The sequence below is a fragment of the Salvia splendens genome, chromosome 3 (genome assembly GCF_004379255.2).
Source record: "Salvia splendens isolate huo1 chromosome 3, SspV2, whole genome shotgun sequence".
NCBI lineage: Eukaryota > Viridiplantae > Streptophyta > Magnoliopsida > Lamiales > Lamiaceae > Salvia > Salvia splendens.
In genome coordinates, this window is record NC_056034.1 from 37,441,549 (window position 1) to 37,458,910 (window position 17,362).

General features: G+C 40.1%; 4 protein-coding genes across 6 annotated transcripts; 1 reads left to right on the forward strand and 3 right to left on the reverse strand.

The window, feature by feature from the left end:
• Nucleotides 1-5,206, forward strand: LOC121795883 (ATP-dependent (S)-NAD(P)H-hydrate dehydratase-like). 3 transcript variants are annotated; one of them, XM_042194541.1, is made up of 11 exons: nucleotides 1-140; nucleotides 302-531; nucleotides 2,199-2,275; nucleotides 2,415-2,524; nucleotides 2,627-2,741; nucleotides 3,145-3,207; nucleotides 3,286-3,449; nucleotides 3,736-3,797; nucleotides 4,382-4,448; nucleotides 4,714-4,887; nucleotides 4,980-5,206. In XM_042194541.1, the coding sequence occupies exons 2-11, from the start codon at nucleotides 318-320 to the stop codon at nucleotides 5,014-5,016; spliced, it is 1,083 nt and encodes a 360-aa protein (XP_042050475.1). In that variant the 5' UTR covers nucleotides 1-140; nucleotides 302-317; the 3' UTR covers nucleotides 5,017-5,206. The 3 variants fall into 3 exon arrangements, with proteins under 3 accessions (XP_042050475.1, XP_042050473.1, XP_042050474.1); XM_042194539.1 differs by having other exon boundaries at nucleotides 2-140; nucleotides 340-531; XM_042194540.1 differs by lacking the exon at nucleotides 1-140 and having other exon boundaries at nucleotides 148-531.
• A 67-nt stretch (nucleotides 5,207-5,273) lies between these two features.
• LOC121795882 (chitinase CLP-like) lies at nucleotides 5,274-7,299 on the reverse strand. The gene has a single exon (XM_042194538.1). It carries the CDS (start codon nucleotides 6,424-6,426, stop codon nucleotides 5,302-5,304), a length of 1,125 nt encoding a protein of 374 aa, XP_042050472.1. The 5' UTR covers nucleotides 6,427-7,299; the 3' UTR covers nucleotides 5,274-5,301.
• Nucleotides 7,300-7,742: 443 nt separating this feature from the next.
• On the reverse strand, nucleotides 7,743-9,258 carry LOC121797419 (probable aspartic proteinase GIP2). The gene has a single exon (XM_042196176.1). The coding sequence runs from the start codon at nucleotides 9,140-9,142 to the stop codon at nucleotides 7,937-7,939; it is 1,206 nt and encodes a 401-aa protein (XP_042052110.1). The 5' UTR covers nucleotides 9,143-9,258; the 3' UTR covers nucleotides 7,743-7,936.
• Nucleotides 9,259-13,958: 4,700 nt separating this feature from the next.
• Nucleotides 13,959-14,624, reverse strand: LOC121796963 (zinc finger MYM-type protein 1-like). Its single transcript, XM_042195716.1, has one exon. The coding sequence runs from the start codon at nucleotides 14,622-14,624 to the stop codon at nucleotides 13,959-13,961; it is 666 nt and encodes a 221-aa protein (XP_042051650.1).
• Between the last annotated feature and the right edge of the window lie 2,738 nt (nucleotides 14,625-17,362).

The window sequence follows — 17,362 nt, forward strand, 5'->3', positions numbered from 1 at the left end:
TAGCCCAGCATCAAACAGACAGACCAAACAAAATACATCGTCAAAACACGATTTAGCCCTCACAATAAATCTTTTCACCGCAACAAATTGGCAGCTTCACCGCATTTGCAATTGAATGATAGCTGATCATTTCACTCGGCGTAAGGATGCAATTTCTTACCTTTATAATCTTTACTTTGTCAAGAAAACTCAGTTCTTTGGTTTCTGTTTCTATTCCACATGTAGCGCAAATTTAAGCTCGATATACCCTTTTGTCAAGTATGCTGTTGAAAGATTGAATCTTTCAACTATTTTTTTACAGTTTCTGAGAGAATTTTATGGTGGGATTATCGGGTGCAGTAATTAGGAGGCAGCAGTTTTTGATTAGGTGCTTAGGAGATTACAGTGGTAGCAACAATATCTGCAACTCTGCTTCCATAAAAATGCAATCTTTACTGAGTGTTGGCAGCCCTTCCATGGAGGTTGATGCTGTCAGCATCTTGAAATCAATCACTCCATCTCTGGAAGCTTCCAAGCATAAAGGCCAAGCTGGTAATAATTTTCTTCCTGAGTTACTTGAATTTGGTAGATAGTTCATATAAAATTTCTAGTTAGATATACTCATTCCCTTTTTCTATTGAGAAATTTCGGAATATGGGTTTAAATTCGCTGACCTTTCGAGATAAGGGATTCAATTCGCTTACCTTTCGAAATATGGGTCCAAGACATGCGAATTTTTCGGAATAAGGGTTTTACACCTTTTTATATTTATTCTCTTCATTTTTCTTATTATTTCCCTTCCAATAATTATAGATTTACTAAACTATCCTTTAACCCGTCTCTCAAAATTTTCATTTTACCTCTCTGTGTTACTAGATTTTCTGGAAACTAGCCCGGATTAATCAAGTTCACTGGTCTAAATGAAGAAAGGAATAGATTGTTCAAATTCCAAATGGCACTGCTTAATGTGAACAAGTTGTATTTTATATTCCATCACAACCCTTTCTTTTCTCAATCAACTTAAAAATCAGTTTACAATGTTACATAGTATTGACAATGAAATACCATATGACTCTAATGCTGTTAATGTTAATGCAGCTTAACGTTAGTATATTTTACATGATCATTTACTGGATATTTATAGGAATTCATGCTTCTTAATTATGTGTAGTGAATCATCACTCTCTCGTGAGAATTTGAGAGAGGAGATTGACTTTTAAGAGTGGAGCTCAAATAGTTTGGAGGGAGGTAGAATGAAATTTTTGAGAGATGGGTTTAAAGGATAGTTTAGTAAATCTGTTATTATTGAAAGAGAAATAATAAGAAAAATGAAGAGAATAAATATAAAAAGGTGTAAAACCCTTATTCCGAAAAATTCGCATGTCTCGGACCCATATTTCGAAAGGTAAGCGAATTGAATCCCTTTTCTCGAAAGGTCAGCGAATTTAAACCCATATTCCGAAATTTCTCTTTTCTCTATTTGAGATTAATTATTTGATTTGGTTTGTAATTTTCTAAAATTTTGGGAAGCCCTGAGCTTTTAGTTGAGTTTACTAAACCGTAACTAGGAATTAATAAACCCTAATTAGGGATTGGTGGATCCTAATTAGGCTGGGTGTACACTAGTTTTTGCCTTTTTGTCTATATCTGTTGGTAGATAGATTCATATCGGTTTGCTGTTTAAAAGAAAGAGTTTGACATTTACAGACTTCGGCACATAGGATTTCAGCAGAAAAAGTTTAGATTATGAGGGAGAAATAGTTCATTATTGCCACTGGATGTAACTTTGGGTATAAGGACTATCCTAGTTTATAAGACTTTTTTTTTGTAATTTCTTGATTGAGATTTAGATTTTCTATGCTCTTCTTGATATAATGGACATTGTTTGGCAATGTGAAAGTTATTGTACTTTGCTCGATCCTGTTAATGGTTAAAGGAATGTTAGAATGGTTAGTTTATTATCTGGCTCTGTAGCAGGCATACCTTTTTGGTTGTTCTGATTGATTGGAACCTGAGACAGATGAAAATGTCTATTCAGATATACATATGAAAATGAAGAGACCTGCATGTTTATTTTGCATATCATGAAAAAGGCACTTTGTACAACTATTAAGGAGGATTGCAGTGAATATAACTACTAGTCTACTCTGTTTTCAGAAAACTCGCCTACATCGCTATCTAATCTCTAAATATGTTTTCTGAATGCTATTCTGTACCAGGGAAGATCGCAGTAGTAGGAGGTTGCCGCGAATACACTGGTGCACCGTACTTTTCTGCTATTTCAGCTTTAAAAATTGTTAGTTTTCCTTGCTTTAGTCTCCCTTTTTTTCTTCAATTTCTTTGCTGCCGCTTTCATAAATTCCTTTGGAATAAACTTTCTCTTAATCAAAGGTCTATTTCTTTAGTCTGAATCACAAAAATGTATATTTTCACAGGGTGCTGATTTGTCGCACGTGTTCTGCACCAAAGAGGCTGCCCCGGTTATTAAAGGCTACAGTCCCGAGTTAATTGTGCACCCTATACTGGAAGAGTCATACAGTGTTAGGTGAAGATTACTTGTAACATTTTTGCTTCGTCGTTATTAACAAACCTATATCTTTAATTCATATCGCTCTGATTGCTTGTAGGATTGTAAACTGATTTTCAGGGATGAAGATAAGAAATCGATATTAGCCAAAGTTATTGAAGAAGTTGATAAGTGGATGGAGAGATTCGATTGTCTAGTTATTGGTCCAGGCCTTGGAAGGGACCCATTTCTCCTGGTAGAGAAGAATGCTATTCGCAAGTTTGTCTGTATGGTTATTTTTGGCTTAAACATAGTTTTAAATGTTTTGAAATTAATGACCAAAGCATTGATATAGGGTAGTTAAAACCATCACATACCCATATATAATCCAAGCTAAAACTAATGCAACAATCTTCTTGGTGAAAATTCTATAAGCCTATATAATTAGGGATAAGTTTCGTTAGTTATGGCACGCATGTATGATTGTAAGGTTACAAGCTCGCTTGAATTTGTATAAGTTTCTTTATGGGATAACGAGGTATCTGTGTGTCATATATATTCCTCTTCTCCTCTCTTTTGGCATTGTTTGCTAACAAATATTTTCTCCCTGACTTACCAGAAAAATATTAAATCATTTGTAAATACTGTTTTGTCTCCAGGACTGTGTAAGCAATATAATGAAGCACGCAAGGCAATCCAATGTTCCAATGGTTATAGATGGGGTGAGGTGTACAACAAAAAACTCTCTTTTGGGCATACTCACCGTATAAATTTTTTATTTTCTTCATTTTTTTGTGCAGGATGGGCTTTTTCTTGTTACAAATTCTCTTGATCTAATAAGCGGTTATCCCCTGGCTGTCCTAACGCCCAATGTTAACGAGTATAAGCGCCTTATGCAAAAGGTTTTGCAATGTGAAGTAAACGATCGAGATGGAACACAGCAACTACTCTCACTTGCAAAAGGGTATATTCTTTGTATATTTTCATTAGTTATGTAAAGTGTGTTCTGTCATTGTGTTTATGATTCATTATAGTTCACACCTATTCGGTTTCCCTCATATTTGGGAATTAAGGTTTCTTTGTCCTTATCTAATCTTTGGGAAAATATTCTACGTGTTACCCATTTAAGAGAATCATAAGTGTGCGCTCGCATCATTTGTGGTGTAGCTTTCCAAAAGAATGATTTTTGCTTCACCGAGATTAATGGTGTTGTAAAACCCTAATCACTGAAATAATCTTTCGTCGACCAGGATAGGAGGTGCGACTATTTTGAGGAAGGGAGTATCTGATTTCATTAGCAATGGGGAAACAGGTAATTTCTGCATATTTAGATGCTCTTAGATTTCTAAAGTCGGCTTATCATCCCTAGTCTATTATGACATAACAAAGGTAGATTCCAAAATATGTGATGATAATTTAAAATAAAATAATAAAATAAGTGAGACAGTTGAACTTTTATCATGTATACATGCTTTTTATTTTCTCAAAAATAGTGCTTAATAATTACAAGAGTAAGGAAATACAAGTGCTAGTCAAATAATAGAAACTATAGAAACCATCTACTGAAATCGGGCATAAGTTATGTTGTAGATGCATGAAGCCCGGGTCATGCTTTATGCAAAATCCACATATCATAACAAAACTGCTTATGTCATGTATTTACATATGAGGCCATCAACAATACAAAACACCCTTTACATAACTCGAATATCATAATTTCCGTCAAAGGAGATACATTTATGAGGATCTTGGTGCAAGAAACAAAGAGTACTATATTTTTTGTTTTGTTAACAAATCCTATAGGCAAGCCTGTTGCAAATTACTTGGTGTGTGTGTGTTTTCGAGAGTATAAGTGTAAGGTTCAGTTCATGTGCTAATCTGTATTGAACTTTACAGTTCATGCAGTGAGCAGTTTCGGCTCACCAAGGCGTTGTGGTGGCCAGGGTGATATACTTTCCGGAAGGTAACACTTGTCAGCTATATGATAACGACTCATACTTTACTTTCTTTTAAACTGTGTTCGTTGTTTATGTTGGTAGAATGCAACTTCTTATCATGCACGGCCAACATTAACCAGGAAATACCTAAAATTTTCTTTTTCTAAACGAGCTGCACGTTTTAGCACAAGTGAATTTGTTTGTGTAAAAAACTTGTGTGGGATTGAAGATCTAATTAATGCATGCAAACCAGGCATGCTATTTGACAGTAGTGTTCTATTGTCCTTACAGTGTTGCTGTGTTCGTGTCATGGGCCCACCAACTTGCAGGCGAGCCAAGCATGAGTGCTACAGTGATGGGGTGCATTGCAGGGTCTGTTTTGCTGAGAAAGGCTGCTTCACAGGCATTTGAGAGAAACAGAAGATCGATGCTTACCACCGACATAATCCAACACTTGGGAACAAGGTGCTGTTTTTATACTACAATTAACTGGATTTTTTCAGAACTCTTGAACACACATGCTCATTTTCTTGTATCCTCAACTTCATATTGTGCAGTTTAGAGGAGTTGTGCCCTGTGCTCGTGAGTCAATAAAACTACTTGCTGCCAACGGCCCTTCCTTACATTACTGGACTACATAGCGATGTCTGATTTCATGTTACATTGAACATCTTTCAGAGGATATGAATAAGTGCTTGCATTTTGAAAATTTCAAATTGATATACTACTAATTGTGTAATACATCATGAACTTAGTTTTTATTTATCTATCGAGACTTCCTCAATCTTTTTATTAATTTGAAAGATAACATGCACACCAAACATAGACTAAACCAAACACAAAGATGAATATTTAATTAACTTACTATATAAATTATTTTTATTTTGTAAAATTAAAGTTGCTACATGACATCCCCTCAGACAACAACGAGGAACTAAACCCAAACCTCGATCGATCAACATCAAACACCAACAAATTATCCTCCATCTGAAACGCTCCGATCACGATCTTGAGCGCCGCCTTCTCTCCGCCGTCCAAGAACGCAAGACACGTCGTATCTCCACCGACTCGCCTCATCGAATTCGCCCCAAAAATCGTCCAATTCTTGCCACCATCAAATTCCAAATCAATCCGCGGCACACGGCTAAAACCGACCGCACTATCTTTGTAACACGTCGTAAATGGCGGCACACTCTTCATCTTAGGCACACCCATCATCCCCTCTTCAAAACGCTCCACAAATCTCGCATAAACATCGGCCGCTAGAGTAGTGTAAGGCACAACCGTGCTTAGCCTAATCCCTTCGAATGGAGACATCGCAATAACTGAGTGCTTACCTACCGATAAACCCTTGATCCCAACTGCGTAATCCGCAGTTTTAGGGTTGGTGAGAAGCGGGGTGTACGATAAGAGACTGTGATCAGATGCATTGCCGAAATAAACAGCCCCATTTCTTGAACTCGCGCTCGGCAAACACATTGCGAATGTTCGACTAAGCTGAGGAAGCCGGTCGGAGAATTGGTTTTGGAGAGAGAGAGGAGCGAGAGAGAGGCTTGCTAGGCCTACTGCTCCTTTGGGGAGAGACTCAAAGAGAGGGTTTGGAGCACATGATAGGAATATATGTTTCAAGAAAATATGGGCCCCACGATCCGTGATATTGGTGTAAGTCAGCTGAGCACATGCACAAGATTGGGTTATGGGGTTTCTAGGGGATACCATACATTTGCATGGGGTTGTTGATGAGATTGGAGGTAAGGGGCATGGTGAGGGTAGGTATTGAGCTTGGGTGCATTCCGCGGTGAAGCAAGCCACCGTGGGGTGGGGAGCGGAGGGGCAGCGGCGCCATGAGAAGGGAGCTGCGATGTCGATGACGTAAGGGTCGATGGAGTTGAGGAGTATGGTGTAGAGAGAGGTGATGGGGTCCTTGTTGAGGGGTGTGAGTAATCTTGGGAGGGGTTGAGCAGAGGAGATTGAGAGTAGGGAGAAAAGGAAAAGATTTATCATCAGTTGATTGTTTATGGTGTTGTGCAATGGATAAGTAGAAGCCGAATGAAAATGTGCTTCTAGTAAGTATGATATTTATTGACTTTGGACGAGTGGGAATTTGAGCTCAATTATTTTGCTAAAGTCATAGCCGAAATCGTTGAAGAGTCAACATTTGACTTTATTGACATCCATGAATTGCCGACTAAGGAGGGGAAGACCATTTTCGGATTATATGCTTTCCTATGAGATCTTACCATATTTTGAGTTCTCTTGCTTAAATGAATTGAAAAGTTTAATGAAAATTTAGTTATTTATTTATTAGCCTTTAATTTGTTTCCTTGTGATTTATTGCAATTGTGTAGTTTGTTTTCAAAACTTAATCCTAATTTGTCTATTTACAGATATCATACGAAGGAGATAGAATTGGGGTATGTATCCTTATCATGGATCAAATCGCATATATCTTCACAAAGCTCTTGAGTCAGTAATTCTTCATGTAGCTCAGGGAAAGACATGGTGTTGTATCACTTGCCTCACTCGGATTGAGGAGCGTGTTTTGTGAAGAGAAAAGTGGTGATCGAGCAAAGATCGCGTGCAATGTTAAATTGCATGGAATAAACGTGATAGATGATCACGTGAAAGTGTGTGGTGCACGAGACAAGTCCAAGGGTGAATGTATGCAAGCTCTGCTCAAAGAAAAGGCTGTCACCGAGCCAACAACTAAGCTAAAGGACCACAAGTGTACTTGGAGAGACGTGGTGATCAAATGAATGGTGAAGATGATTTAGCAAATTTAGTTAGATTAAAACTGTAAACGAGAGATTATGATCTGGTACATGGATTAAGAATTAGTTACGAGTTTGTAATGTGTTTACATTTTGAAACAATCAATGAAACAGTAAAACCTTACATCTATAGCTATTTCAAGTATGTTCTGTTTTGCTTGTTGTACATGAACAACATCATCTTTAATACTACTAATATGTTATCAAATGTAGGGTCATGATCGTCAATGGGGTTAGCGAGAAATGAAGATACTATTGTGATTCAGCTACATGTTTCGTGACATGATTTTAACTGCTGTGCATTTGTGTTGAGAGTTTAATTGTTGGCTTATAAATTTGGAATTTCATTGATTTCAAATGTCCTGAACAATATTATGATGTGTTGGAGATTATTTTCAATATTTTCTATATAAAATACTCCCTCTGTCCTGGCCTGGCCTAAATGAGACGTTTTCATTTTGGCACATGAATTCATATAGTGATGTTTAGTTAACGAACCCCTACCTTGTGATCCCAATTCATGTAAAATACTATCACTATGTGCCATACTGAAACAATTTCCTCTTCTCCATAGCCTTAATATTCATACTACATACATCCAGAAAACTTGTTACATCACTGAAGTTGACAGAAGAAAAACCTATATATAAGCTTATGAGATTAGAACTAGAGTCCCACAACTATACAAATCAAATCGAGAATTTCAACCAAAAATGAGTAGTTCCCTCTCCTCAAGAAAAGCATCACCAGCTCTCCCTATCTGCTGCTTCAAAATCAGAGCACTTCTTCTCTCCCTTCAACAATGAAGCAAATCCAAGCATGGAGTTTCCCAAGTTGAACTCAAGCAGATGATCCTCAATCTGATACCCACCAACCACAATTGAATCCCTAGGATTCACACCACCATCCAAGAATCCCAAACACATCACTTCATCACTCACCACCACCATTGAATTCTCACCATCAATCCTCCACTTCACCAACTCACTTTGCAGAACAAGATCAATACTTGGAACATTCTCCATATGTTTTGAACTAAAACACACTTCAAAAGGAGCCACAGATTGCACTCGGCTCAAATTCATGGAGACTGCAGCACTAACATAGGACTCAACGAATCCAGCATAAATCTTGCTCTCAAATGTAGTGTAAGGAACAGTGGTACTAATTTTGGCACCAAGACTCCCCTTTTGATGCAAAGCCAGTTTCTTGCCAGAAACCTTAATTGAACTAACATCAATGTAATAGCCTTCACTTTTCTTGGAGATTAGAGGAGTGAACATCATTGAGCTTGAGATTTGGCTTTCAAAAGGGTTCCCACCTAGGAAAACTGCACCCTTTTTGGGGGATAAACACACAGAGAATTTCCTCTCAAAGAATCCAAATGTGGTGGAGAATTGTGATGGGAGTGAGATTCTTGAATCTCCTAATCCTAGCATGCCTCTAGCATCATGAGCTAAGCCCTTAAGCAACAATTTTGGAGAAGATAAGAACAAGAATTTCTCACTCTTGGCAAAGGAAGAAGACCGAATCCCATCCCAGAACTCCATAGCCATCATATCCTCACTCAGATATCCAGATTTAGACATTCTTGAAATAGTATTCTCTGCCAGCAAGGTACAAGTCATGGAGTTGGGGTTGTACTCTGCTCCGCCGCCCCTAATCGAGTTCGCCATGGAGCACTTGAGCGAGCAGCTTTTGATGGGCTGCGGAGACTGAGAAGCCGATTTCGCCATCCAAACAAGAGGGCCGTTCAGATCCACCACGAGATTGACTGAATCAAGACTTTCGCCCATGAAAACGCGAGCAACATACTGAAGTGTTGAGGAATCTTTGGAAACGGGAAAGATCGCAGCTTTTGGCAACATAGGAGTGTGGGAAAGCGAGGCGGCTTCTGAAATTAGGAGAATGAGAGGAAGCAATAGCAAGGATTGAGCAGAGCAAGCCATGTTTGTGAGTTTGTGTGTGAGAGAGATAGATTTCTGAGATCTGTGATTGTGGCGAAGGGACGCAGTTCGTGAGATTTAAGATGGAAGGAATATTATTATTAAAATTATATTTTGATTGTGGTATGGATAAGAACTAGAGCCTTATTGGTATTATCATTGAATTTGGTGACTAGACTCCTACGTTTTCCATTATCACGGATTTCAAGTAAAATGTGACCAGATTTAGAGCATCCATAGTAGGACGGATGTCCCGGCGTACATCCCGACGGACTTCCCAAAAACACCTTCTGACACATCATAAGGACATCTCACTGCACTACCACGTCATAAGGACATCACACTGCACAATGACGGACATCCCCAAGGACATGGACTTCCCACAATAATAAAAATTCACCAAATTAAACAATTTACGGAATTAAAATTTTGACACAAATACGGAGAAAATGCAACCACTTTATTTAAAACAAAAAACATACATAATTATTAAAAAAAAAAACCTACAGTTTCGACAAATGCGGCCCCCCATCTCACTCCTCGTCGTCCCCGCCGCCAGTCCCGTCGTAATTCTCGAGCAGGGGTGGCATCCTCAAATCGCGCCATATACTGTCGATGACATCTTTCAGCATAATCTTGTATAAAGGGGTCAGTCGCTGAAAGCCACTTCTCCATGGTAATTAAAGGTAAATCATGTTGTTGTATGCGAGCGAGTGCGGGGAGCTCGGAATCGATCTGGGAAGGAGCTGCGGAAGGAGCTGTCGATTGGATCTCGGGTCCGGACTTGCTGGCGCTTCCCCTAGCCATCCGCATCGCGGACTTTTGCCCAACCAGGCGACGGTAGAGGGATTAAGGGGTCGGGAACTCTGCCTCAGCTTTAGGGAGTTTGTGGGAACCGGCACTGCTGCTGTACTCCTCGGAGGGGTTGATCTTCGTCCGCTTCGGCCAGCCAGCTTCAACACCCGAACTAAACTTGGCGGAAGTCTGCACCACAAGATAGACCTAACAATATTTGAAATCCCCGAAACCCAATTCACTGTCGGGGTATTGCTAGTGAGACAGAAGCTTCACATCATCGGTGGACATGCCGCTGGTTGCCGTGCGGAGGTTGTTTTGGTAGATGCCGGCAAATCGGTTGAGCTGTCTCCTCAGCCGCTCCCACTGTTTTCGGCATTGCTCTCCATCGTGAGGCTTCCCACCGGGCGGTTTGAATTGGAGGTAGCTTCGGCTAATGCGCCACCACATTCTGTCGATATGCTGGTTAGCCCCGACGTAGGGATCCTCGACTACACTGATCCAGGACTTCGCCAGCGCGACGTACTCCTCTATGCTCCAGATGGTCCTCTTTCTCCTGCCGGCTTTCTCCCCCTTCCCCTTCCCCTCGGCCCCCGCACGCGTAGACGAGGTAGTGGCCTTGCCCTTCCCTCTCCCTTGCCTTCGCGTACTCCCTCCCACCGATGGCATCTCAGTGGGAGAATTCCTGACCGGAGATAGCCCCAACTCCTCAAAAGAGAAAGTCTCGATGCCGGTGAACTGAGTCTCCAAAGGAGTATTCTGGGGGAATCACCCGACAATAGATCCATGTGGGGGCGATAGACATTGTCCCCAGGTGATTGGGGGACCCCATGCCTGCTCCCTCCGCAACGGCAGGCATGCCCTGCATCATCCCGGGCATCTGGGGAATCATCCCGGGCATCGCGGCACTCATCCCGGGCATTTGGGGCATCATCCCACACCAAGGGGGTACATATGGTAGTACCCGGGCATCATCCCCGCCATTTGGGGTTGGGACATCATCGGCGCCATTCCGGGCATCACCCCGGTCATCGGTGCACTTCCGCCGGCATTTCCTCCAACTCTAACCGGAAAAGTCTGCGTTTGAGACTCGCTTGTGGCTGGGGAATCACTATCAAAGTGCTCCATTTATCTTCTGAATAAATGAAAGTAGCGAGAGAAACTCGTTAAAACAAGTGGTGTGAATGAAATAAAGTTTAACGAGCCGTATATATAGAGTTTTTTATAAAAAAATGAAAATCGGGAAGTCCGTCGGGACGTCCGTCGTGTCAGCGCAATGGCGGACGTCACGACGGACGTCCCCCGGAATGCCGCGGAACTCCGGTGCCTGCATCGCACGTCCGCGTCCACCTCCACGCTGCGTAATGGCGGACGTCCGACACGTCGATCGGACGTCCACCGGGACGACTGCCGTTGTGGTTGCTCTTATGGATATGATGTCGCTATCTTGTTGGTGATACTAATTTCAATTAGGCCACTTCGTGCCAATTCATCCAACTGTCTATTTTAACCTTCCTCATATCATTCCCTTTCCTAATACACCCCCTCCGTCCCATAGAAATAGGTCATTTGGAGTTGACACGAATTTTAATGTGTAATTGGTAAAGTAAGAGAAAATGAGTAAAAATAGTTAAAATTGTGTAATGGATGGTGGGCTCATATATGAAAAAGTAAAAAAAGAAGAAGAAAAAGATTGTTATAAATGGATACGTGACTATTTATATTAGACGAACGAAAAATGAAACATGACATATTTCTATGGGACATAGGGAATATTATTTTGTGAAAACTTTTTCTCACTCTCCTTCATGGTGTACTTTGTTATATTTGGATCACATAATCTGCTAGTACATATTTTCTTTATTTTATATTTTATCAATTACATATTAAAATTTGTGTTATCCCCAGATGACCTAATATTTCGATGAAATGAATGGAGTATATCTTAAGCTAAACACACGAATTGTCAATTTTGACGAGAATGTATTTAACTATATAGAATAGAAGTAAGAAAGATAAATATTCCCCGCCCTTAAAAATTTATCAAGTATTTTCATTTTGGTTCGTCCCCAAAAATTTGTTATATTTTCATTTTGGTTCGTCCCTAAAAATTTGTTATCTTTCATTTTTCATTTTCGGTAATAGACCTCATATTTCACTAACTCATTCGTACTCACATTTTATTATAAAATTATTAACACTATAAAAATAGGTACCACATTCTATAAATTTTACAATTCATCTTTTACTATTTTCTTCATTCTACTCAAGATGTCCACGTTCTTGAGTGACATAATTTTAGGAGGAGCTGTAGCTAAAAGTTTCTCGGTTAGTAATTTGTATGTTAAAAATATTAATACAAAGACATAAACTTATCAATATTCTTGTGTTGATAAACTTATGTCTTTATGTTAATATTTAAATTTAGATGTTGCATTGATATAATTAGGTATTTGTGTTATAATTTTAATACACAAATTGAAAATAATTAATTATTACTGTAAATTAGTTTGTAACTAACGCTAACACAACCCTATCCAAATATCCACTTTCTTTATTTGGGCCATCAGTTTTGACCAACATACTCACATATCAGCACACTGTATCAATAAAACAACTGCCCATATATTTTTATATTGCATCCATTTAGTTTCATTTCCTTGAAATCAAAAAAAGAAAATCATAGTACCAGATAACATCTTATTTAAGAAGATAATGCAATATTCTCTTTGACGATAATCACAAATTTTGGTTGAATTATGTTATCTCACATTAACAAATAAAATAGGTGAAAACTTATTTCGGTCATTTCTCAAAGTTTAAGAATTTCGGTCGAATTAAAACTTACGTTACCCAATTAAAATTGAATAAATAAAGAGTATAATAAAAATATATTGAGGGCATTTACCCCTTATTCACCTCGAATGAATAGAGAGAAAGAATTTCTTGGATCAAGACATGATATGCATCCTAGCAAGTCGGTACTAGAAGTAAATCAACAATCTTGACATTGCGACCACAATAACATAAATTATGATGAAAAAAATATATGTATAGAAGACATGAATAGGAATATTATAGTACATGATAAAAAATCTCTACACGATAATGATGCAAATTTGTGATCAACTCTGCTCCATACTTCTTATAACCACGGCGTGGTATAATTTCATCCATATCAACTTGTGAAATATTATGCAATTCACAAAACTTTGTTGCTTGATCATGTATGTCTTCCCATCCATTCTCTCTAAAACTTTGCTACTGATGTTTCACACTTGGATCAATGATATGGCTTGAATAATATTTTGATCTTTCTTTTGTAAGACAATGGATAATTCATTGGTTATTCCCAATAAATGTTTCATCAAATGCAAAGTGAAAAAAAACTCATAACTATCCATCCTTTCAATCAATCCTTCAGTGGTACTTCTGTTATCACGAAGAGTAGCATTGTCACGTACAATTTCCAACACTTTCTCAACCGAAGACCACATAGAGCATAGACGAAGCAATGTAAAGTAATGTGAACCCCAACAAGTGTCTCCAGGCCTTACCAAACTAGTTTCTTGATTTTTACCTCTTCCACTTATCACTTCTCCATCATTAAGTTATTCAACTAATCTGTCATATTGCAACTGTGCCTAAGTTGGTCTTTTCTCTTACAAGATGCCCCGACCATATTGACAATCATGGAGACAGCTAAAAACATCTTCACAACTCTAATACCCTTGGCAAATGCAACAATAATTAATTGGAGTTGATGAGAGAAACAATGAATATACATGGCATATGGATTTTCTTGCAATAATCAGGATTTCAATCCATTAAACTCACCCCACATATTAGAAGCTCCATCGTATCCTTGCCCTCTCACTTTAGATAGAGATAAATTATGTTTCACCAATAAATCATCAATGGTGCATTTCAAAGTACGAGAGGAAGTGTCAGTTACATGCACGATCCCAATAAATCGCTCAATCACATATCATTCGTTATTCACATATCTTAAAACGACTCCCATCTACTTCTTCAATGAAACATCTCGAGCCTCATCAACCAAAAGAGTGAAAACTTTATCTCCAATATCATTAACTATGGCATGTGTGACCTCTGAAGCACAAGCATTTGCTAATTCCTTTTGAATTTGTGGTGAATTCATTTGATTGTTAGCAGGGGCGTTTGTAAACAAAGTTTTGGATACATCATCGTTAAGTTCACTAAACCATTGAAGCAACTCTAGAAAATTACCTCGATTTGAAGAACTACTTGACTCATCATGTCCACGAAAAGATAATCCCTGCTTTAAGAGAAACCGAGTCATATTCAATGAGACTGTCAACCGAATACGATATGCAACTTCCATCTCACGGGTATTTGACCGTAATATACTTGCCACACTGTTCCTTTGATCTTGAAAAGCTTTGAACTGAATTCTAGTATTATTATGACAACTATTCACACCTCTAACAAGATAATTGAATCTTTCTAATGCATTTTTCCAGTTGCTACAACCTCTCTTTGTAAAAGTATCATCTGATTGTCGACCTCCTTTATCATATTTCTTGAAAAGGTAGTACCAAAAGCGTAAAGTTGCATCATTTGATACACTATACTCTAACCATGTATACCTTTTAAACCAAATTTCTTGAAAACTTCTTTCTTGAATGCCATATTTCTTTTTTTTCATACTTATGTCCAATTGGTTGACAAGGGCCCTTATTCAAGTACTCTTTTCGTACTCTATCATGAATTGAAACATCGAACTCTTCAATTGGCTTGTGTTTTCCCGGATCACCAACAATATCATTCAAGTTCAACTAGCCTTCTCTTGGTCGGAGCAGGGCGCCTTGAAGGAGGCGACATGCTCTGCCCCAGTGCAGCGTCTCCCCAACTTTGAGGCCCCCTTCGTCCTTGAAACTGATGCATCCGACGGGTTCATCGGTGATGTGCTACTTCAGGAGAACCACCCCATCGCGTATTTCATTAAAAAGTTGGGACCCCGCCGCTGTCTAGCTTCCACTTATCATAAGGAAATCTACGCCATTGTCCAACGCAGTTTAAAGGACCTTTTTCGCAGGTGGTGCAAATACCCCGATCAACAATTCTATTTGCGCAAACTGATGGGTTTTAAACTTCGCATCGAATACAAGTCCGGTGCGTCCAATAGGGTGGCTGACGCCCTATCCCACCAATCCGAGGATCTATCTCCGGGTGATCTGAGCATTCTGGCCATGTTTTCTAGTCCAGCAGCATCGATCATGGACACCATCCATCGGGAGAACTCTTCAATGGAGGAGCTGCAGCGATTGCACAAGGAGGTTTCGGAGGGCCGAGCCCCATCGCACGTTTCCGGGCAGGACGGTCTGCTCTATTTTAAGCGACGCCTCCTCATCGCGAGGGACTCCTCCACAATACCAGCCATTCTGGCCTAATGCCACGTGACTCCAACGACGGGGCATCTCGGTACCCGTCGGACTTTGGCCAGCGTCACGGGATCTTTTTATTAGACAGGTATGTGCTCCGACATCGCTGATTATGTGGCTGCCTGTGAGATCTGTCAAGCGATCAAGTATGTGCGAGAGAAACCTAACGGCTTAATCCAGCCATTGCCCATCCCCAACTTGGTTTGGGCTGCGGCTTCGATGGACTTCATTGTCGGCCTGCCGAAGTCTCAAGGGTACACCGCTATTATGGTGGTGGTCGACAGACAATCGAAATATGCTTATTTTGGAGCTCTAAAATCTAGTTTCGATACGGCACGGGTGGCGCGCCTATTTGTAGACACGGTCGTCAAGCTTCATGGCTTTCCGAAGAAGCTTCTTTTCGACAGAGACTCCATTTTTATGAGCGATTTCTGGGACGAGTTGATCTCCCTTAGTGGTTACAAAGTTGTAGTTTACCACGGCCTATCACCCGCAGACAGACGGCCAATCGGAAGTCACAAACTACGCGCTTGAGCAATATTTCCTCGCGTATACCTTTGACTGCCCAAGTCGTTGGTCTCAGATGTTGCCGTGGACGGAATTGGCTTTGAATGTTTCAGTTATTGTGAGCATTGTCATGTCGCCGTATGAGGCACTTTACGGCCGTGAACTGCCCAACCTTTTTGACACATACTCACGGCCTTCCCATAATGTTGAGGTGGTTGAATTGTTGGAGGAGCGTATACCTTTGATTGCCCAACCTTTGAATTGTTCGGTTAATGTGAGATGTTGCTCCGTAAGCTGAAAACACGCATCAAACAAGCCCAGGACTCATGGCTGCACAAGCAAACCGCCACCAGAAAGATGTAGAATTTGCAGTGGGTGATCGGTTGTGGCTCCGCCTTCAGCTTTACAGTCAACACTCTGTTGGCAAGCCTATATCACCCAAGCTGGGTCATCGATACTATGGTCCGTTCGAGATCACCGAGAGGATAGGGAAGGTGGCTTATCTTCTTCAGTTACCAGTGGAGAGTCGTATTCACGATGTCTTCCATGTTTCGCTCTTGAAGCCTTTTGTCAGCTCTTCATTGTTCCCGACACCGCTGGCCCTGCCGTCGAACATGTTACAGGGACGACCGTTAGACACATCGGTGAGAGCTTCGGCTGAGCGCACAGTCCTGGTCGACGACGTTCCACAAGTGCAATGGCTTGTACATTGGGCGTCACATGTTGACGTTGCTCATTCCTGGGAACCAGCTGCAAAGATGGCGCAAGACTTCCCTCACTTGCACCTTGAGGACAAGGTGATTTCCGTCGGGAGTGGAGTTGATAGGAACCCCGAGAACCTACATGAGCCCAAAGGAGAAGAAGAGACGCCGAGCAACGAACATGATCAAGAAGTGCAGCAGGAAGACGATCGACCGAAGAGGAAGAGGAGTCCACTAGAAAGATATGGAGATTTCATTACTTATTAAAAGGAGATTTGATGTAATATTTTATTTTCCTTTTAGAACTTTTTAATTCAGAATTAGATAGAATCAAATCTTCTTGGGTTTTCTTCTTGATTCTTGATTCTTTCCCAAGTCGTAAGTCCGAATCAAGTAGGGGGAATTATATAAATTGTAGAATTCCCATTAGATCGAGTCATTGGGGAAATATAGAATAAAATCAATTTTTCTCATTTTGCTCTCTTCCTCAAATATCAAACCCTAAATATCAAACCCTAATTCTCAACTAGGGTCCGCCATGTTCATTTCACGCCGTCGAGTGCTCTTCACAACCGATAGGTCCACCAGGACCTATCAAAGAGCCAAATATTAATGCCCGACGGAGAGATATCTAGAACATGAATGCCCCACAAGCACAATCCGTCCTCATTCCAATGAAGTATTTGTATTCAGCTTTAAATGTGGTGGTAAGGGCGGTCTCCACAAGATTGAGAGTTATCTTTCCTTAGTTTCCACCGCAGCTTCCAGCCTAACATCATCTATATTCATGCGTT

Coding starts and splice junctions, on each gene's coding strand:
- LOC121795883 (XM_042194539.1), top strand. CDS start 116: ATGATAGCTGATCATTTCACTCGGC. Junction 2,276..2,414: donor CTATTTCAGCTTTAAAAATT/GTTAGTTTTCCT, acceptor ATATTTTCACAG/GGTGCTGATTTGTCGCACGT. Junction 2,742..3,144: donor GAAGGGACCCATTTCTCCTG/GTAGAGAAGAAT, acceptor TTTTGTCTCCAG/GACTGTGTAAGCAATATAAT.
- LOC121796963 (XM_042195716.1), bottom strand. CDS start 14,624: ATGAAAAAAAAGAAATATGGCATTCAAGAAAGAAGTTTTCAAGAAATT.
- LOC121795882 (XM_042194538.1), bottom strand. CDS start 6,426: ATGATAAATCTTTTCCTTTTCTCCCTACTCTCAATCTCCTCTGCTCAA.
- LOC121797419 (XM_042196176.1), bottom strand. CDS start 9,142: ATGGCTTGCTCTGCTCAATCCTTGCTATTGCTTCCTCTCATTCTCCTA.